General features: G+C 37.6%; 2 protein-coding genes across 4 annotated transcripts in view; one reads left to right on the plus strand and one right to left on the minus strand.

Moving 5' to 3' along the window:
* Positions 1–22667, plus strand: part of syn2b (synapsin IIb) — a 209895-nt gene that overhangs the window by 124728 nt on the left and 62500 nt on the right. For all 3 annotated transcript variants that reach the window (XM_062038236.1, XM_062038235.1, XM_062038237.1), the window contains 2 exons: positions 2092–2248; positions 4683–4772. In XM_062038236.1, the coding sequence (XP_061894220.1) occupies positions 2092–2248; positions 4683–4772 (247 nt within the window). The remainder of the gene's footprint in view (positions 1–2091; positions 2249–4682; positions 4773–22667) is intronic.
* LOC133643172 (metalloproteinase inhibitor 4-like) overlaps positions 6424–22667 on the minus strand; it is a 53583-nt gene continuing 37339 nt past the window's right edge. The window contains exons 4-6 of the mRNA XM_062037595.1: positions 19490–19604; positions 19279–19403; positions 6424–7535 (exon numbers count right to left, since the gene is read on the minus strand). Coding sequence (XP_061893579.1) covers positions 7338–7535; positions 19279–19403; positions 19490–19604 — 438 coding nt within the window. The 3' untranslated portion in view covers positions 6424–7337. The remainder of the gene's footprint in view (positions 7536–19278; positions 19404–19489; positions 19605–22667) is intronic.

The raw sequence follows: 22667 nt of genomic DNA on the forward strand, positions 1-22667 counted from the left end.
AAGTGCAGACTAGATAAAAACCAATTAGTAAAAATGAGTAAAAACTAAACATGGGAACACGATTGTTGCTCAACTAGCCATAATTTTGTTTGTTTTTTGAAAGTGACAAGTGCAGGTATACTTTTCAAAGTGTCCGGTAAAGAGTTCCAGAGTTGTGGTCCTTTTATTGAAAAGGCAGTCTGGGCAAAAGATGTTCTACGGAATGGAACACAACAGTTGCCTTTTGATACTGCTCGGGTAGTAGATCTGGTACCACTTTGCAGTCTTGTACTTGCCTTGCAGAGCAATTGGGGAGCAGAGTTATACAAGCATTTAAAAACCAGTTTGACTGTGTGTAACAAAATAAAATTGGTAAAACTTAAAATATTGTATTTGGTTAAAATTTGGCAATGATGATATCGTATACTCTTCTTGTCTAGAACTTTCAAGGTGCGGTTATAAAGACACTCAATGGTCTTGATTGATGACTGGTGTCCGTTGCCCAGATCATGTTTTGTTTTAGTTTAAGACTCTTAGTTCTGTTTCAGCACCCCTGGGTTTGTGTTTCTTGGTTGCCATGCGCACTGATTATTTACACCTGCCTCTGCTTAGTGTTCGGGACGCTCACCTGCTCCCGGGCACTAATCAGAGAGCTATTTATTCCTGCCTTTCGCCACTCTCGGTCCGGCTGTTTTCTTTGCTTCATGCAACGTTACGTTGGTAAATCCTAGCTTCTGATTCCTGTTTCTACGCTAAGCTTTCCCGCTAGCTTTTTCCTTATGTTTCAAGTTTCAAGTTTATTCACAATACCATAGAACAATTACAATAGTAGTGAATATCATTTAAAGATGTTGGTAAGTGAAAGGGTCCCCCAAATAAGCTAGAAGAAGCTTTTGACAGGGGGTCAAGAGGACAGTATATACATGGAATGATGAAACATGGTAGCAAGCACAACAACAACAACAAAACAACAACGCTATATGATAAACACAAGATAATAATACTAAAGCATGCACACACATACATTCATTCAACTATGCAAAACCCAACAGTAGTCAACCCCACATGAGGCATTAGAGATAGGTGGTTAATAGGTAAGTTTTCCGTTTCTTTTTGAAGTTGGAGAATGGATACAGCATCTTGAGGCTCTCATTAAGCCGGTTCCAAATCTTTGGTCCCCTGCATACAACACTTCGAGCGGTACAAGCCAGTAGACGATGTTTACCTGATATCAGATCTAAGTTACGAGTGTTGTGGGCATGCTGGGGATGGTAGATAGGAACCAAGCTACAAAGCCTAAGATTCAGCCTGTGGATGACTTGATAGGTTAGACAAGCATTGTGATATATATTGAACTCTGTCGGTCTTAAGAGATGATAATTATGGAATAGATGTCGAGTGGGGGCATTAAACTTGGACCATGACAGGGCCGGTATGATTTTCTTTTGCATGGATTCTAATTTGTGAAGGTAGGTAGGCAAGGTGTTACACCAAATGACATTACAGTAATTGAGATGTGGTTCAAAGAGAGTTTTATATAGGGTAAGTAGAGCATACAGAGGAAGATAATGATAATTCCCGTGCTATGGGCACGCTTTCCTGTACGTTTGTATTTTGCCTGATTTATGGATAATAAATCATTGTCCTACCAGCACACTGCGTCTGGAGTTCCGTCTGCATCTTGGGGAAACCACCCAACCCTAAAACTAAACTTGGAAAAAGATCAGTGTATGAATTTATATACTTTGCAAGTAATTCTGTGCCTCCCATTTTTCTTTGTACTTTTTTTTATGCATGTCTTAATTCGTATTCATTATAGTCTTAAAGGTCTCAAATTTGACCTTTAAGACTTTAAAACCTGTAGAGGCCCTGATCTGATTTTTATTAGTAAAAACAGTATTTTACAGTTATTCTTATTGTGCATTTAAATGTTTCCTGGCGACATCGATTGGGAGGAATGACCCATGAAAAGATAAATGAATAAAGAATAAAATAATAAAGTCAGTCTGCCACTGAGCTTTACTGCCATCTTGATTGATTCAATTTATTTCTCGGCTGCAATTTTTCTTGAATAATTTAATCCACTTTATTATTCCTTTCTTCATCCATCAGGTCCTTCAGGCCAGACTTTGTGTTGGTTCGCCAACACGCCTTCAGCATGGCCCAGAACGAAGACTTTAGGAATTTAATCATCGGTCTGCAGTATGCCGGCATCCCCTCTGTCAACTCACTGGACTCCATCTACAACCTCTGCGATAAACCTTGGGCTGTAAGTAACGCAACCTCAACGCTTGCATTGTCCTCGAAAAGTGTGCAATTAGAGCTATCAAATGTTTACTATAATTAGACTATAGCGGGGGTCGGCAACCACCCGCCGCTCTAGAGCCGCATGCGGCTCTTTAGCGCCGCCCTAGTGGCTCTCTGGAGCTTTTTTTAAAAATGTATGAAAAATGGAAAAAGATGAGGGGAAAAAAATATTTTTTTTGTGTTAAAATGGTTTCTGTAGGAGGACAAACATGACACAAACCTCCCTAATTGTTATAAATCACACTGTTTATATTAAACATGCTTCACTGATTCGAGTACTGGGCGAGCGCCGTTTTGTCCTACTAATTTTGGCGGTCCTTGAACTCACCGTATGTTTAACTTTCTCCGACTTTCTAGGACGTGTTTTATGCCACTTCTTTTTCTGTCTCATTTTGTCCACCAAACTTAACGTTGTGCATAAATGCACAAAGGTGAGTTTTGTTGATGTTATTGACTTGTGTGGAGTGCTAATCAGACATATTTGGTCACTGCATGACTGCAAGCTAATCGATGCTAACATGCTATTTCGGCTAGCTATATGTACATATTGCATCATTATGCCTCATTTGTAGGTATATTTGAGGTCATTTAGTTTCCTTTAAGTCCTCTTAATTCAATTTATATCTCATGACACACTATCTGTATGTAACATGGCTTTTAATTTTTTGCGGCTCCAGACAGATTTGTTTTTGTATTTTTGGTCCAATATGGCTCTTTCAACATTTTGGGTTGCCGACCCCTGGACTATAGTGTCCAATTTTCTTGAAGTATTGTCATCAACCAGCAGAGGCCACTGCTAATTCAGGTCTAACTAACTTGCTGCCTAAACGGGCAGCGGTAGTGAATTAATTACATACTCCATAAACATTGCTCCCAGACCACACCTACAGTGTTGTGACTGAGGGTCGGCTCCAGCTTCCCAACAGTCATCAGCAAAAATTGTATTTGGATTAATTAATTAATTAATTAATTTGATTAATAATGGAGAGTTTGGCATCCCACTGTTCTTTACGAAACAGCTGTATGTAAAGCAGTGAGAGCAAAGCAACACTGACGGTGACATAGGTCTTTAGCTCCCCTGCCTCCCTAAACGCAAAAAAATATTCACATTTGTTCTCTTACTCCATTTCAGATATTCAAAATTTTGACAAAACCCAAAACCAGTGAAGTTGGCACCTTTTGTAAATCGTAAATAAAAACATTTTCAATGGGAGACAGGTCTGGACTACAGGCAGGCCAGTCTAGTACTCGTACTCTTTTACTACGAAGCCACGCTGTTGTAACACATGCAGAATGTGGCTTGGCATTGTCTTGCTAAAATAAGCAGCGGCGTCCATAAAAAAAGACGTTGCTTGGATATGTTGCTCCAGAACCTGTATGTACCTTTCAGCATTAATGGTGCCTTCACAGATGTGTAAGTTACCCATGTCTTGGGCACTAATACACCCCCATACCATCACAGATGCTGGCTTTTGAACTTTGCGCCTATAACAGTCCGGATGGTTCTTTCCCTCTTTGGTCCGGAGGACACGACGTCCATAGTTTCCAAAAACTATTTGAAATGTGGACTTGTCAGACCACAGAACACTTTTCCACTTTGCATCAGTCCATCTTAGATGAGCTCGGGCCTAGCGAAGCCGGCGGCGTTTCTGGGTGTTGTTGATAATTGGATTTGGCTTTGCATAGTAGAGTTTTAACTTGCACTTACAGATGTAGCGACAAACTGTAGTTACTGACAGTGGTTTTCTGAAGTGTTCCTGAGACTATGTGGTGATTTCATTTACACACTGATGTCGGTTTTTGATGCAGGGATCGAAGGTCACAGGCATCCAATGTTACGTGCAGTGATTTCTCATGATTCTGTTACAGACCGTAGATGGTGAAATCCCTAAATTCCTTGCAATAGCTCTTTGAGAAATGTTGTTCTTAAACTGTTCTACAATTTGCTCACGCATTTGTTGACAAAGTGGTGACCCTCGCCCCATCCTTGTTTGTGAATGACTGAGCATTTCATAGAAGCTGCTTTTATACCCAATCATGGCACCCACCTGTTCCCAATTAGCCTGTTCACCTGTGGGATGTTCCAAATAAGTGTTTGATGAGCATTACTCAACTTTCTCAGTCGTTTTTGCCTCTTGTGCCAGCTTTTTTGAAACATGTTGCAGGTATCAAATTACAAATGAGCTAATATTTGCAAAAAATAACAACATTTTCCAGTTTGACTGTTAAGTATCTTGTCTTTGCAGTCTATTCAATTGAATATAAGTTGAAAAGGATTTGCAAATAATTGTATTCTGTTTTTATTTACCATTTACACAACGTGCCAACTTCACTGGTTTTGGGCTTTGTACACAGAAATAAATGATGTCTCCTGTTATTCTCCGCTTTATCTACAGTTTTCCCAGTTGATCAACAATCAGAAGAGGCTGGGTGCAGACAAGTTCCCTGTCATTGACCAGACGTTCTACCCAAACTATAAGGACATGGTAGGTGTTTTTCATTTTGCAAATGTGGCACCGTCCCAAGCACTTGGTGGGCAAACAGGCATATTGGCACATTATCTTTCACCGATTAATGCTTAATTCGTGGACCCCTACAGACGTGAAGACATGATGTGTTTTAAATCCTTGTAAGTGTCGAAGGAAGTGAGGACAAAGCCAGCAGCAGTAACCTGAAGATGAATTTTTATTAAATCTTTAAAAAATTATTTTGTCTTAACCTCTTAAGGCCCAAGCTGTTTGTTTACATGCTTTTTTTAATTTTCTCTTTGCTATTTGGGCTTATTGGACCCTAATTAGAATAAAAACTAGGAATCATCTTTTGATATGATGTACTTAGTCCATAAGTAACAAACGTGTACTTCATGTTTAGTGACATGCTAATTCTTATTTTTTCACTTTTGTTTCCAAATTCCATTGTATGTTATACTCTTCTGATACCACCAGATGGCAGTATAAGTTTCCACGTAAGCGGCCATATACCCCAATTCTGTAGTGTACACAGTTTTGGAAATAAGAGCTAAAAGGTGCTGTCCACATATGTGGCCACTAAGCCTTTAGAGGTTTAAGATTGTATCATTCCACTCCAACCCATTAAAATATTTTTTCATGATTGCTTTTATATTGGCCTCTAAAACTTTCAAAATATGTAAGTAAACAGTACCCTAATGGGACTCTAGACCAGGGGTCCCCAAATCGGGGGCCCCATTGGGTTAGAAAAATGTATATATATATATATATATATATATATATATATATATATATATATATATATATATATATATATATATATATATATATATATATATATATATATATATACACGTTAGGTCAGGAAAAAACACTTTCCCTACAAGCCTGTTTTGCAGGTTTCTCTGCTCTTCAGGGAAACCTGCAAAACAGGCTCGTAGGGATTAATTTTTTTCCTGACCTAACGTATATTCCGCTCTACCCCGGTATAAAAATTAATAATTTAAAAAAGAAAAAAAAAAAAATGTTTTATTTATTTATTTATTTTTTAAACTTGGGACTTCCCACGGGCCGGATTTTGGACGCTTGGCGAGCCGGGTCCGGCCCACGGGCCGTAGTTTGGGGACCCCTGCTCTAGACCATCACCTGAAACCCGGTAGTGCCTCTAGGTCACGTGATTGCAACCCAGCTATTAAATGAAAGATACTAATCCCGAGTCCTGCAACTACAGACAAGATAAATAGCTTATTAACTTTAAACTATATGTTCTAACCTTTGGCGTCAACAAGTAAATAGAAGAATGAGTTCACTACACACACACAACTCCATTCATCATTTTATATACAATCTTTTTTGGTACATGGATATACAAAAAAATCACTATATTTAGACAAAAACCAACATAAATATAAATCCACAACAATTCCTTCAGTATAAAACATACACTGATAATACTTCACTAAAACATTGATGATGATTATTTGTTATTGTTAATTTATAATACATATCAAAACAAATCATGCCACAATTACAGGTCATCTTTAAATGATGGCTAATGTATAATAGCTATGAAGTCACAATGCACCTTTTTGTTTTCATGAAATCCAATAACATCGTTAGAAAGTTTATACTTATTAGCTCCATGTGCTGAGAATACTTATTTTATTAATTTTTTTAAATTTTTTTTTTTACTTTGACGTTGAAGTGAATCGGCTTGTAGAATTTAAATAGCACACAAAATGAGGTTTGCTGAAAGATGTGGGATAAGTACCGCCTGTGCTATGAAGTTAAATGTGGTTAGCTTTTAAAATGTTATTGCTTAATAAAAAACAGTATTTACAATGCCGGGAATTATTATTTATATATATAATTCCTGTGTGTGAATATACTGTATATTTGAATCATAGTGGTATATTTATATACAGTTCCATCATAGCGATGCAGGTCTGTGTTTGCATTGTGAAAGTTTGCCATGTTATTTCCGTGAAAAGGTGGTTTGATTGCCCACTTTTGTCACATGAATACTGCATAATGCTAATATGAAGCCCATTTAAATGTGTTTTAGTGTTAGCCTCATGCAAATGACCGCAGGCTGCTTCAATCTGAGGTAAATCATTTTTGCAGCTGTTTGTATTCCTGCAAGGTTTCAGAGCTCTGGGAACGATGTGCTAACCAATTACTGTGCAGCAGAAGGATTTTGAATTGTTTTCTAAACCGTACACAAAGCAAGTTAATGTGATCTGTTTGGCTAGTTCTATTCAGCACTCGAGCAGCAGCGTTCAGGAAAAAAGTGACAGAAACTTGACAATAGAGTTACGATAACTAGGTTTCCTGCGACATGGCGTTGCAAATTTGTCTATGAGATTTTTTTTTTGTATGCGGGAGCTGAAGGCCGTTTAAAAAAAGATTTAAAAGCCGCAGCATCCGGTAGCTCATCCAGATCCGAAATCAGCCCAGTTGTCAACGAAATCTGCTCTAATGTTACACAAAATCATCCGAATTTGAGCGACACCAAGCCTAAAACAGAACTTCCCCCTGACTGAAGGCATCCCAAGAACTCAGATGGCGGGACTATTGAGCCGGTCAAGGGTCGGTCATGTCCAGGAAGTCTTTCTCAGGGGCGTGGCCTCCCCTGTACCAACCGCAGGTCGTGTCGGAGCGGCGGATGCAAGCGTACTGCCGAGCCTGCTCCCCGTTAAGGCTGTTGTCCAGCAGCCAGTCCGTCCACAAGCATTCGTTCTCGCCTGTGGATGCGCACGGCACCGTGTAGCACACGTTGATCTGGGGGAAAGAAAGGCTTTAGTGTCTCCTATTGTGCAAAAGTAACTTTGTCATGATGTTCCAGCAGTAATATGTGACCCTGGAGCCAGTTTGTGAGCACCAAACGTGAGAAAATTACCTCCCTCACCACATTTGAAAGAGAAGGCCTTCAGTCGCTTTTGACATTGCAGATTTTTATGAAGTGAGTTTTGAGTGAGTTTAGTCTTTATTTGAAGGGACAATGCACAGAGACATTAAGCTCAAAGACAGATATGTTCTGCACCAGATTATAGCTAAATAGCTCATTTCCATCCCTGGCTACCTAAATCAAAGAGATTTAAAAATCATGCAATAAAATTATAACAATAAAATTATACTATAGCAGTGGTTCTTAACCTGGGTTCGATCGAACCCTAGGGGTTCGGTGAGTCGGCCTCAGGGGTTCGGCGGAGGTCAAAACACACCCGACTCATCGTGTAAATACAAACTTTTCCCTATCGGCGTATTACGGATACGGCAACAGCTGACTGATTTGCAGGTGTGTAATTTGTTGTGAGTTTATGCACTGTGTTAGTTTTGTTGTTTGAACAAGGTGATGTTCATGCACGGTTCATTTTGTGCACCAGTAAACATGGTAACACTTTAGTATGGGGAACATATTCACCATTAATTAGTTGATTATTAACATGCAAATTAGTAACATATTGGCTCCTAACTAGTCATTATTAAATACTTATTAATGCCTTATTATAACCCTAACCCTCTAACCCTGGCCCTAACCCTCTAACGCTAGTGGTTAGAGTGTCCGCCCTGAGATCGGTAGGTTGGAGTTCAAATCTCAGCCGAGTCATACCAAAGACTATAAAAATGGGACCCGGTTCCCTCCCTGCTTGGCACTCAGCATCAAGGGTTGGAGTTGGGGGTTAAATCACCAAAATGATTCCCGGGCGCGGCACCGCTGCTGCCCACTGCTCCCCAAGGGGTTGGGTCAAATGCAGAGGACAAATTTCACCACATCTAGTGTGTGTGTGTGACAATCATTGGTACTTTAATCTTAATAATCCTAATCTAATATGTTCCCCTAGTGTCCAAATAACTCTAAATTTAGTCTTTGTTACTTAGAATATGTTCCCCTAGTGTCCAAATAACTCAAAATGTACTCTTTGTTACTTAGAATATGTTCCCCTAGCGTCCAAATAACTCAAAATGTAGTCTTTGTTACTTAGAATATGTTCCCCTAGCGTCCAAATAACTCAAAATGTAGTCTTTGTTACTTAGAATATGTTCCCCTAGTGTCCAAATAACTCTAAATGAAGTCTTTGTTACTTAAAATATGTTCCCCATACTAAAGTGTTACCAAAAACATATAACTGTGTCTTGAATTTGAAAAAAATATATATATATATTTTTTTCACTAAAGAAGGGTTCGGTGAATGCGCATATGAAACTGGTGGGGTTCGGTACCTCCAACAAGGTTAAGAACCACTGTACTATAGCATGTCATAAAATGTCCTCTCATTGGCACATACTTATCATACATTACAACCACCCCTCCTTTACATCAAAACACGTAGACAATACATGCTCTTGTTCCACATACTGTATGTCATCATTTGTAAAAACAACCATGATTTTAACACACGCCTCACAGTTTACAACAAAATGTTGTTATACGCAAATATAATACACATTAAGTTGACATGTCAAACATAGTGTCCACCTCAGTGACCGTGTGAGCAGCTTTGATTGCTCCAAAGCCACTTTTTAACTTCAATTGTGAATGAAGAATAATCTGTTAGACTTTTCAAGTTTGTTGTGAGGTCGTTCCATCACTTTATCGCTTTATACGAAAAGGCTGATTGTGCAAAAGAGCTTTTACATCTGGGTACGCCACACTGCCCCCCGGTGGAGGCTCGTGTGTTTCTAGTTGTCGCAGCAGATGTAAACTGGACAAAGTGCTTCAGTGGCGCTGGTGCAATGTTATTTAGGATTCGATGGGCCATTCGTATTGATGCTAAGGTTTGAATGTTAGCAAAATTGAACAATATATATTTTTGGAGAACTAAACAGCGATGGTGGTGTTGTGGTTCTCGGTCAAGGGTTTTGAGCGATTGTTTGTGCAAAGTTTCCAATGGCCTCAGTGTCATTTTACTTGCTTGGGAACAACATGTTATACAATAATAAAAACGAGACATAATCATTGCATTAAAATAGGTTTGAGCTGCCTCCAGTGTTTTAACGAATTCCTAATACATTTGAACATTTCTATGTTGTATTTAAGACTCTGGCACATCTGTTTGATATGTTTTTTTAAAGCCAAGTGTTGGGTCTAAATTGACCCCCAGGTAACGATATTCACTAACATGTTGTATTATTTCCTTGTTAACAGTTACAGTATATTTGGAAAGGATGACATTTTATATTTGTCATGCAGGAAAATCTTTCCTTTTGGACTTTGGTCCAGACTAGCTATATCAGGGTTCCCGTGGGTCATTTAAAAAAGCAGTAAATGAATTTTGCGAAAATGTAGGCTTTAAAAACCATTAACCATTAATTGTCCAGAGGCATTAAAAAACCCATACGATTGCAATTGGCAACAAAAAAAGACAACAAAACAAATAATGAGACTCCATTTTATTTCTATGTTTGTTTACCTATTTAGGATTATTAAGTTATTGACCTTCCAATACCCATGTTTAAAAATACTACAGTAATGAAAAATGTGTTTATTGCTTTTAGAAGGTTGACTTTTACATATGTGCTTAATTTGGCCACAGTTAATGTAAACTTTTCCTTTGCTCTGATTACTTTTTCGCACACTCTTGGCATTCTCTCGATGAGCTTTAAGAGGCAGTCACTTGAAATGGTTTTACCTTCACAGGTGTGCGCAAAACAGTAATCAGAGCAAAGGGTTGCTATTTTGAAGAAACTAGAATACAAAACATGTTTTCAGTAATTTCATAGGCATAGTTTTGATGCCTTCAGTGACAATCTACAATAGTCATGAAAATAAATAAAACACATTGAATGAGGAGAAGGTGTATCCAATCTTTTGGCCGGTACTATATATAATAACGACTCGCAGCAGGACATTGGCATTAAAAGTGTTTTAAGTTGCATACAAATGCATTACAAATAGTTAAATTAGATTTGCTGATACCTGCAGAAACCCTGTATATAAACCCACCCTATTCACTTCATAGGGGATAGATAGCTTTGTAAAAATAAAAATAAAAATAACAGGCTTCACTACACCTCTCAAAATAAAGCCTGGCACTCTGCCAACTATCCATCAATTAGCCAGTGCTACAGTATCTTTTAGAAATAGGGATAAAACCGTCTTCCCTCCTGATGCCGACTTTCTTGCTATTTTTTGATCACCTGATTAAAAAGAGATGTGCTTATGTAAGACAAGCTCGGGTTTTTTTATGCATCCGAAATCGTAAATAAATAGCTAACAATTGAAAAAAACATTGAGGGTCCTCTATTGCGCCCATAAAACTCTCTAAAAAAAACATCAGGAAAATGCCAACAATACTCCATTTACATGTCATGGCCTGAAAATGAACCAAATATGAGTGATATTGTTATTATGAGCGCTAACGCAGACGGCCTATTTTAGCGGCGCATTGATAGCGGCGTGCTAATGCTAGCTTACGCCGCTATTGTTGACACACCGAGCCGGCGGCTGCTTCGGCTTTGCCTCAAACTTGCTTAAAGTAAATTAGAGATTCTAATTCATGCATCGCTCAACTGGTAGTAGACAAGTGTGGCAATGGACCGAGAGGCTGGTCGACTTTCACATCCCCCGAGATGGCGAAAAAGACCCAAAAAGAGTGGAAATTTTACAGGAAGTGTTTGTTTTATTATGGTTAGTTTGTATGTTTAGCACCTAGCAATGCTGCTGATGCTAAAGTGTTTCAATAAAGCTGCATCCGTTTAGCAGTCGGTTTCTTAAACTTATCGCTCATCCTCTTTGTGTTCGGGCTCAAAAATATAAGGTTCTGGATCAGAATTGTCCCCCAATTAATCGTTGCTGGCTCTCACAAAGTCTGCTTGATTAGCATTGTTGTTGATGGGGAAGGGATCTGTGGTACAAAACGCTACGTCACGGATCACGTGACCGGCTTCCTCATTAACTCTCAAAATAGCTCGGGAATCTCTGTGAGATTGATCCTATTTTGATCATATCTATTTACTCGCAAGTCTTTTGGTGTCATGAATCCGATTCATTTGATAAAAGCTTTAATATAGAGGCAACTTGTTTTTCCACTCTCAATATACCACTGGAGAACACATATCCGAGTTTATCCAGAATATCCACATTTTCGAATTGAGCAAGTACTCACGCCTCACAGCTCTGAAAAAATTTGGCAAGTTTACATTCCGACAAAACTCCCCCTGCAAAACATGTACAGTGAGTAAAATGTTCATTGTAATCCTTATTAAAATATAAGTTATACATTTATCTGTGAGTCCGCCAAGTATCTTTTAAATTGACCGATTCGCCCACTTTCTGTTGCCGGATGTGACTCACAAGTGGAGTCCGACCAGCAGTTCCAACGCTAATTTCATGAATTTGATCAATTAAAAATTCTCCGTTCCTGTGCTTTATGTTGGCATTACTGGATATTCAAACAATTTATGGCATTTTTGTTCATTCTGGGCTATTAATTAGCTTTTTTTAATGCATATTTTGAGAGCCAAATTCTGGACCGTGCATTTGTTTCCAATCTGTTCAGTGGTTAATTCTCACTCCTGTTTGTGCTTTCTTATCAAGTCATGTGGCGCTGAGAAGCACTACACAAGCATCACTGCAAATATCTTCTTGCACCACAGGTGTCAAACTCAAGGCCCGGGGGCCAACTGGCCCGCCACATCATTCTATGTGGCCCGTGAAAGCCTGAAAAAAATGGGTTTCAACAAGATACTTTTTTTATTTAACTAACTACATTTGTTCTTTCATTTTTGACAGAAAAAAAAAAATGCATATTTTAAACTTTAATATTATCTGATCATGCCAATTACATTATTATATACTGTATTGCAAAACAATTTTTGTGAGATAAAAACAAATAGTTAAATATCTGCTTGTCATCTTTATTTATTATTTTAAAGCAAGTTATATATAAACAAATCTAATAATCAAATGCATATGCATTTCGATTAATCATTAATCACAGGTTATTACCCGCATGCATAATGTATATTAATTTTAAAAAAGCGGCCCTCTGAAAGCAGCCATTACAGTGATGTGGCCCTCAATGAAAATTAGTTTGACACCTCTGTCTTACACCAGTAACTTGGCTTGCTTACATATCCAATATATATGATATGTAATCATTTATACACATATATACTGTATATATGTATATGTATGTATATATATAGATATACATATTAATTGTAGTTTTGAAATTATGATTTTTTTCCCCAATTGTTTTATGTAGCACTTTGGAATTTAAAAAAAAAAAATGTAATTAGTTAATTTTTCTAATTTAATTTATTAAAAATAGCTACCATCATTATAACATGAAAGATCTTTTGTCCGTATTTTTTAGCAACCTTCCCAATGATAGAGACCTTTTTAAAATCAGTACTTATGAAAATCCATAACTTTCTTAATTTTTATCACAGGCAAATGATACATATATCACTGGAATCGTATTCACCAGACCTGTCTGATGATACTGGTTTCATGTAAATAATTCATATTTAAAATGTTACACACATACCTATAGTAAGTACTTCGTACACTTTAACAGAAGTGTGGCTGGAACCACACGTTACAGCTGAAAGTAACCAGCTATGAACAGGAAATTAGCAAAGTAGATTAATAAGAGTAGAGAGGTGGTGAAAAGTCTCCTCATATACTGTAAGTTTACACGTTCGAAAACGGGAAATAATGCAATACGTTACCACGTAGCCAACTGTACGTCAGCAGGCAAAGGAGGAGCTTTTGCAACCCTTCACCTGTTGTGTGAAGTGTCTTATAAATATATTGATTTATTTGCAAAAATATGCAGAAGTTACATAGCTTTCTCACAATTCATTATTAGAATTAGAATCCGTTTTATTGGCCAAGTGCTCCCTTGTTCAATGTAAAAATATATATATATATATCAATGATTAACTCAAAATATTAATAAGTACTTAAATAGCTAATATACATAATAATATAAAACAATAGTGCAGCATGAGTTACAGTCAGTGGTGGGCCGTCAGGGCCAGCAAGGCCTTGTCTGCTGGCCTAACTTAACCAGAAATCATGATCATAATTAAAGATAAAAGTATTTTTTTAATTTACTTTCCCTAAATATCTAAAAGTAATCATAATCTCTTCATGTCAAATGATGCTCCTTCCAGTGCTGTTTTTAGTTTTTAGTTTTTAGTTTGTATCCAATCAGAATTCAGGCTAGCTTATGTTGCCATGCTCTGCCCGGGGTCTTCAGAATCAACTATGCGGGCGTCCGTGCACTGTAAGTGAACGGGCACATACAGTTGATAGACAATTGCCATAGCCAATCAGATCACGAGTTGTTGTCAGTAAGGCCTTCTAGCTGGCCTTACGCTGTGATTGGATACTCACTTGGGAGTCCCAAGTGAGTATCCAATCACAAGTTGCGAAAACAGGAAGTGGGACCGTAGCCATACGAGCCATAGAAAGCCACAGAAAAAATAACCGGTACAATAACCATGAAGATAAAGTGTTTATCTTACACCGCTGTGGAAAGACCAAGCCAAACAATGCAGGTTTAGCGAGTGGTGCGCACTCCCGTGAAGAAAATCAATTTGTGGCAGGCAATCACAACACCCCTTCGTGTTAGTTTTTTTTTTTAACTTGTCGCACTTTTATTATTTCATTATTTTTATCTTGCAATTTTACTTTTTATCCGGAACCCTTTCATCGTGTTTATTTTGCACTATCTTGTTTAGCTCATGCATTGTTTATGTTCTTTGTTTGTTTTTGTTTTGTTTTTTGCTCTATGCTTTTTAACCTGTAAAGCACTTTGGTCCAATTTAAAAATTGTTGTAAACGTGCTATATAAATAAAGTTGCCTTGCCTAGCCATGCCTAATCAACCGACTACGAGTAGTACCATTGGCTTGTACGGCGTCGAATGGGTGTCACAAATTGTGAGTTCAAATATTGTATTTCTTTATTTTTTTCATGTTTTACTTGTTTTATACAATTATTTTCCCTTTGACAGTACCACGGGTTTATTGAATGTTAAATGCGCCGAAAAATAGACCCTTTTGTCCACTGGTGAGGGGAATTCAATGCCCAGTAGTGTGCACGTGTGTTTCTGTATAGCATCCCGAGTCGTGTCCATGTGGTGACATCAATTACGGTATTTCAAGAGGTGAAGTCGGACTAAGTAGGACATCACTGAAGGCCTAGGTGAGTCATAGTAGTGCATTCACAGTGACAGATTAGTTCTAGAGTTATTTCACAGCGTTCATCCGATTTATAGCCTGAGGGGGGGAAAACTGCTCTTATAACATTGTTTTGGCGCACTGTGATTTGTAACGCCTGCCGGAGGGGAGGGTTTGAGCAGTTTGTGACCAGATGTGAGGGATGTGCAGTGATGCTCGCTGCCCATTACCTGACCCTGGACCAGTATACGTCCTGGATGGGGGGAAGATTGACATAATGATATTTTCTGCAGTCCTAATTGTCCGTTGCAGTCTGTCCAGCTTGGTTGCAGATCAGGACAGAATGATTCCCGGGCGCGGCCATCGCTGCTGCTCACTGCTCCCCTCACCTCCCAGGGGGTGATCAAGGGTGATGGGTAAAATGCAAAGAATAATTCCGCCACACCTAGTGTGTGTTGGACAATAATGGGTACTTTAACTTAACTTAAGACTGAATGATGGATGTGTAGAACATGACAGCCTACCAAGTCAAATTCCTTCTGTGTTAAACTTACTTGACCCATAAAGCTGATTCTGGTTCTCATTAGGTAGAGCAAACGGAATATATACAGTACAGGCCAAAAGTTTGGACACACCTTCTCCTCATACAAAGCGTTTTCTTTATTTCCATGACTACCGTAATTTCCGGACTATAAGCCGCACTTGACTATAAGCCGCACCAGCTAAATTTAGGGGAAAATACAGATTGCTCCATATATAAGCCGCACCCGACTATAAGCCGCAGGGTATTGATGTGTAATTACCGTAGTATATAGGGGTTCCTGCTACCACGGAGGGGATTGTCGGGACAGAGATGACTGTTTGGGAACGCAAAGCGTCCCATTTATTAACAATAAATCTTTCAATCATTCAATCAAACTTTCACATCTTTGACATGGCGAACAGCATTCGTGCAGAGTACAAATAATACAACGGTGCAAAGTAATACAAAGTGCTCGCCTGTACGTTATCAAAATAACCAGCCTACCGGTATATGAAAAGTCAGTCTTTAATCATTGTGTCATCGTCTTCCTCCTGCAAACTAAAACCACCGAAATCCTCTTCGTCGGTGTCGGAGAAGAACAGGCCGTAAATAAGCCGCACCGTTGTATAAGCCGCAGGGACCAGAACGAGGGGAAAAAGTAGCGGCTTATAGTCCGGAAATTACGGTATTTACATTGTAGATTGTCACTGAAGGCATCAAAACTATGAATGAACACATGTGAAGTTATGTACTTAACAAAAAAAGGTGAAAGAACTGAAAACATGTTTTATTTTCTAGTTTCTTCAAAATAGCCACCTTGGTTAGCTATGAAGCCACACCGCTTGATGGATTGTACTGTGCTTCAACATAGGAGTATTATTATGGTGTGTGTATAAGGTAAAACATATTATCTGGCGGGTTTTTTCGCAATATTATGCAAAAGCAACTTTTCTTACCTTCTGGTACCTGCTGATCTATATTTGGGATCTGCATAAATCCTGAAAAATTGCGCGCGTCCGCCTTTGTAGTCTGTGCCGACACCGTAGTCGATAAGCTTCTACTTTTTCTCTATCTTCTTGTTATGGGACATTCATCCTCCGCTGTTGCCATTTCTAATATACCCTTTGCTCTGATTACTGTTTTGCACACTCTTGGCATTCTCTCGATGAGCTTCAAGAGGTAGTCACCTGAATTGGTTTTCACTTCACAGGTGTCATAGTTTTGATGCCTTCAGTGACAATATATATATATATATATATATTCCTATATATATATGTATATGTACGGTACAGGCCAAAAGTTTGGACACACCTTCTCATTCAATGGGTTTTCTTTATTTTCATGACTATTTACATTGTAGATTGTCACTGAAGGCATCAAAACTACGAATGAACACATGTGGAGTTATGTACTTAACAAAAAAAGGTGAAATAACTGAAAACATGTTTTGTATTCTAGTTTCTTCAAAATAGCCACCCTTTGCTCTGATTACTGTTTTGCACACTCCTGGCATTCTCTCGATGAGCTTCAAGAGGTAGTCACCTGAAAGGGTTTTCACTTCACAGGTGTCATAGTTTTGATGCCTTCAGTGACAATCTACAATGTGAACTTAGACTTCGACTTAGACAAACTTTAATGATCCACAAGGTAAATTGTTCCACACAGTAGCTCAGTTGCAAAGGATGGAAAGGGTAAGGATGGAAAGGATAATGCAGGTATAAAGTAGACTAAAAATGTACCATAGTAGCCATATAAAATATAACATATACGTTAGGTCAGGAAAAAACACAAGAGGGTATACCATCCCTTCAAGCCTGTTTCGCAGGTTTCCCTGCTCGTAAAATCCCCTGACGAGCAGGGAAACCTGCGAAACAGGCTTGTAGGGATGATATAGCCTCTTGTGTTTTTTCCTGACCTAACGTATATTCCGCTCTACCCCGGTATTGAGCACTGTATAATGGATAAACCACAGAAACCTCGACTATAAAATATAACATATGTAATATTTACATATTATATTATATATATTATATACTGATGAAATAGTCATGAAAATAAAAAAAATGCATTGAAATGAGAAGGTGTGTCCAAACTTTTGGCCTGTACTGTGTTTTAGATTACCGGTAGTCAACTATTTAAAATATGAGTCATTAGTGTTAATGACAGCATTAGTGGATTGTTTCTATTTTTTATGACATTTAGAGCCTAGGATGGTTTATTTTTAATAGCAACTTATAAACTCAAACAATAGTAATGTTAAAGACTAGAGCTGTCCGATAATGGCTTTTTTTGCCGATATCCGATATTCCGATATTGTCCAACTCTTAATTACCGATTCCGATATCAACCGATGCCGATATAAACAGTCGTGGAATTAACACATTATTATGCCTAATTTTGTTGTGATGCCCCGCTGGATGCATTAAACAATGTAACAAGGTTTTCCAAAATAAATCAACTCAAGTTATGGAAAAAAATGCCAACATGGCCCTGCCATATTTATTATTGAAGTCACAAAGTGCATTATTTTTTTTAACATGCCTCAAAACAGCAGCTTGGAATTTGGGACATGCTCTCCCTGAGAGAGCATGAGGAGGTTGAGGTGGGGGGTAGGAGGTAGCGGGGGGTGTATATTGTAGCGTCCCGGAAGAGTTAGTGCTGCAAGGGGTTCTGGGTATTTGTTCTGTTGTTTTTATGTTGTGTTACGGTGCGGATGTTCTCCCGAAATGTGTCTGTCATTCTTGTTTGGTGTGGGTTCACAGTGTGGCGTATATTTGTAACAGTGTTAAAGTTGTTTATACGGCCACCCTCAGTGTGACCTGTATGGCTGTTGACCAAGTATGCATTGCATTCACTTGTGTGTGTGAAAAGCCTTAGATAAAATGTGAAGGAAGTGCCTTTAAGGTTTATTGGTGCTCTGTACTTCTCCTTACGTCCGTGTACACCAGACCTGGGCAAATGAAGGCCCGGGGGCCATATGCGGCCCGTTGAGCTTATCAATCTGGCCCACCGGACATTCCCAAATAATTGTTATAGATGTTTAAGATGTAAAGTGTAGCTGCCATTATGATGTGCACTCATGTTTTCTAATCACCACAAGTCTTCAGCTATATTAAGTCTTTACATGCTTGGAATCTGCATGATATACTAGTTACTATGGTCATCTAATTAGTTACTATGGCCACTATGAGATATCTCAGATTGTAGGTGGGTTTTTTTTTTTTTTTACCCTTAGCGTTCATATTTCACTATGTTTGTTGCATTTTGGTTCTGTTTCGGTTGATTGTAAAATATGTTGTCAATATTCAGTGTTTTATTGTTCATAGTTATTATTGTAAATCCCACATTCTTTATTTTCATGTACATTCTGGGTGTCTCATTCAGTAAAAAAATGTCAAATTCCATTCTGTTTTTTAAGGCGGTCTGTCATAACGTTTTTAGCTTTTAATCATTATTGTGAGGTTTTGTATTAGTGTTCCTAAAAATAGATATACCGGCCCCCAGACACACTTTTTTATCTGAATCTGGCCCCCCGAGTCAAATAATTGCCCAGGACTGGTGTACACAGTGGCGTTTTAAAAAGTCATACATTTTACTTTTTGAAACCGATAATTTTGAAACCGATACCGATAATTTCCGATATTACATTTTAAAGCATTTATCGGCCGATAATATCGGATTATCGGACATCCCTATTAAAGACCAAAATAGGGCCACAAATAAACCCGATAAAGAGAAGGTTTGTTGCAAAGTGAGGCTTGACAAGTGAATTTTTAGCAGGGATTTCAGTTTCCTGAGCCGACATGCATGCAGCAGAGCGGGTTTGAATATCTATAAAGGGAGAATAGGAGAAATCCTGACTCACTCTGCACTCGCAGCCCATCTGGTATCTGTAGTTGAGATTCTTCCTCTGTGAGAGTGACAGGTTGTCCCAGGACTCCACCAGGTCACACTGGCCCACCGAGAGCCTCCCGTCGCTCCACATACTTCCTGTTGGGTAGCATGGCAACACAGTCCGTCTAATGACATCCACTGGTGACAGGATTTTAACGCCCTATTTTTAGGACGTGCAGTACCTGAGAGAAGATACCCTGCTTTGTTGTTGGAGTCCAATTTAACGCCACACAGCGAGGAGAAGACGGGTGTGTAGACGTACTGGATGTCCCTGGCCTTGTCGAACCCTTTAAACATCTGCAAGCAGAGAGAGGATATTACGGAGCTTGTACAGTAGGAGATTATTAAGATATATGCATTAAATCTACCTTTTAATTGATTATGAGTGGGACTAGAACCCTTAGAATTTTTGGTCATTTTGAGCAGTTTTCAGTAAACAGTTGGACGAATGTGAACAAACTAGAACTTTAACCCCCGTTAAACACCTTCAGGAGAAACTTGACATGACTTTCTTAGTTGTTTTTCCGTGTTCTATATCGTTTCCTGTCCTGGTGCATTTACTTCCTTGTTCCAGAGTTGGAATTTCAGCTCCATTTTTTGTTCGGTTTCCCTCCAGCGCACCTGTGTTCAACTAGTAATTAGGCCAGGGGTCGGCAACCCAAAACATTGAAAGAGCCATATTGGACCAAAAATACCACCAAAAAAAATCTGTCAGGAGCCGCAAAAAATGAAAAGCCGTATATACGTTTTATAATGAAGGCAACACATGACGTAAGTGTCTGTATTAGTTATAATAGCCTACTATCAGAATGACTTTATAAGTCTTATATAAGTGTTATAATGAAGGCAACACATGACGTAAGTGTCTGTATTAGTTATAATAGCCTACTATCAGAATGACTTTATAAGTCTTATATAAGTGTTATAATGAAGGCAACACATGACGTAAGTGTCTATATTAGTTATAATAGCCTACTATCAGAATTACTTTATAAGTCTTATATAAGTGTTATAATGAAGGCAACACATGACGTAAGTGTCTATATTAGTTATAATAGCCTACTATCAGAATTACTTTATAAGTCTTATATAAGTGTTATAATGAAGGCAACACATGACGTGTCTACATTAGCTATAATAGCCTACTATCAAAATGTCTTTATAAGTCTTATATAAGTGTTATAATGAAGGCAACACATGACGTAAGTGTCTAGATTAGCTATAATAGCCTACTATCAAAATGACTTTATAAGTGTTATAATGAAGGCAACACATGACGTAAGTGTCTATATTAGTTATAATAGCCTACTATCAGAATTACTTTATAAGTCTTATATAAGTGTTATAATGAAGGCAACACATGACGTAAGTGTCTATATTAGTTATAATAGCCTACTATCAGAATGACTTTATAAGTCTTATATAAGTGTTATAATGAAGGCAACACATGACGTAAGTGTCTATATTGGTTATAATAGCCTACTATCAGAATTACTTTATAAGTCTTATATAAGTGTTATAATGAAGGCAACACATGACGTGTCTATATTAGCTATAATAGCCTACTATCAAAATGTCTTTATAAGTCTTATATAAGTGTTATAATGAAGGCAACACATGACGTAAGTGTCTAGATTAGCTATAATAGCCTACTATCAAAATGTCTTTATAAGTCTTATATAAGTGTTATAATGAAGGCAACACATGACGTAAGTGTCTAGATTAGCTATAATAGCCTACTATCAAAATGACTTTATAAGTGTTATAATGAAGGCAACACATGACGTAAGTGTCTATATTAGTTATAATAGCCTACTATCAGAATTACTTTATAAGTCTTATATAAGTGTTATAATGAAGGCAACACATGACGTAAGTGTCTATATTAGTTATAATAGCCTACTATCAGAATGACTTTATAAGTCTTATATAAGTGTTATAATGAAGGCAACACATGACGTGTCTATATTAGTTATAATAGCCTACTATCAGAATTACTTTATAAGTCTTATATAAGTGTTATAATGAAGGCAACACATGACGTGTCTATATTAGCTATAATAGCCTACTATCAAAATGTCTTTATAAGTCTTATATAAGTGTTATAATGAAGGCAACACATGACGTAAGTGTCTAGATTAGCTATAATAGCCTACTATCAAAATGACTTTATAAGTGTTACAATGAAGGTAACACATGACGTAAGTGTCTATATTAGCTATAATAGCCTACTATCAAAATGACTTTATAAGTCGTATATAAGTGTTACAATGAAGGCAACACATGACGTAAGTGTCTATATTAGCTATAATAGCCTACTATCAAAATGACTTTATAAGTCTTATATAAGTGTTATAATGAAGGCAACACATGACGTAAGTGTCTATATTAGCTATGATAGCCTACTACCATAATGACTTTATAAATTCTTATACAGGTATAAGTGTTATAATGAAGGCAACACTTGATGTAAGTGTCCATATTAGCTATAATAGCCTTCTATCAAAATGACTTCCATCCATCCATCCATTTTCTACCACTTATCAAAATGACTTTATTAGTCTTATATAAGTGGTATAATGAAGGCAACACTTGATGTATGTGTCTATATTAGCTATAATAGCCTACTATCAAAATTACTTCCATCCATCCATCCATTTTCTACTGCTTATCAAAATTACTTTATAAGTCTTATATAAGTGTTATAATGAAGGCAACACATGATGTAAGTGTCTAGATTAGCTACAATAGCCTACTATCAAAATGACTTTATAAGTGTTATAATGAAGGCAACACATGACGTAAGTGTCTATATTAGTTATGAAGGCAACACGTGACGTAAGTGTCTAGATTAGCTCGAATAGCCTACTATCAAAATTACTTTATAAGTCTTATATAAGTGTCATAATGAAGGCAACGCTTGATGTGTCTATATTAGCTATAATAGCCTACTATCAAAATGAAATCAATCAAAATTACTTTATAAGTCTTATATAATGAAGGCAACACATGACGTAAGTGTCTATATTAGCTATAATAGCCTAATATCACAATGACTTTATAAGTCTTATATAAGTGTTATAATGAAGGCAACACATGACGTAAGTGTCTAGATTAGCTATAATAGCCTACTATCAAAATGACTTTCTAAATTCTAAGTATTATAATGAAGGCAACACTTGATGTAAGTATCTATATTAGCTATAATAGCCTTCTATCAAAATTACTTCCATCCATACATCCATTTTCTACTGCTTATCAAAATTACTTTATAAGTCTTATATAAGTGTTATAATGAAGGCAACACATGACGTAAGTGTCTAGATTAGCTACAATAGCCTACTATCAAAATGACTTTAT

Source organism: Entelurus aequoreus, linkage group LG26 (genome assembly GCF_033978785.1).
Source record: "Entelurus aequoreus isolate RoL-2023_Sb linkage group LG26, RoL_Eaeq_v1.1, whole genome shotgun sequence".
NCBI lineage: Eukaryota > Metazoa > Chordata > Actinopteri > Syngnathiformes > Syngnathidae > Entelurus > Entelurus aequoreus.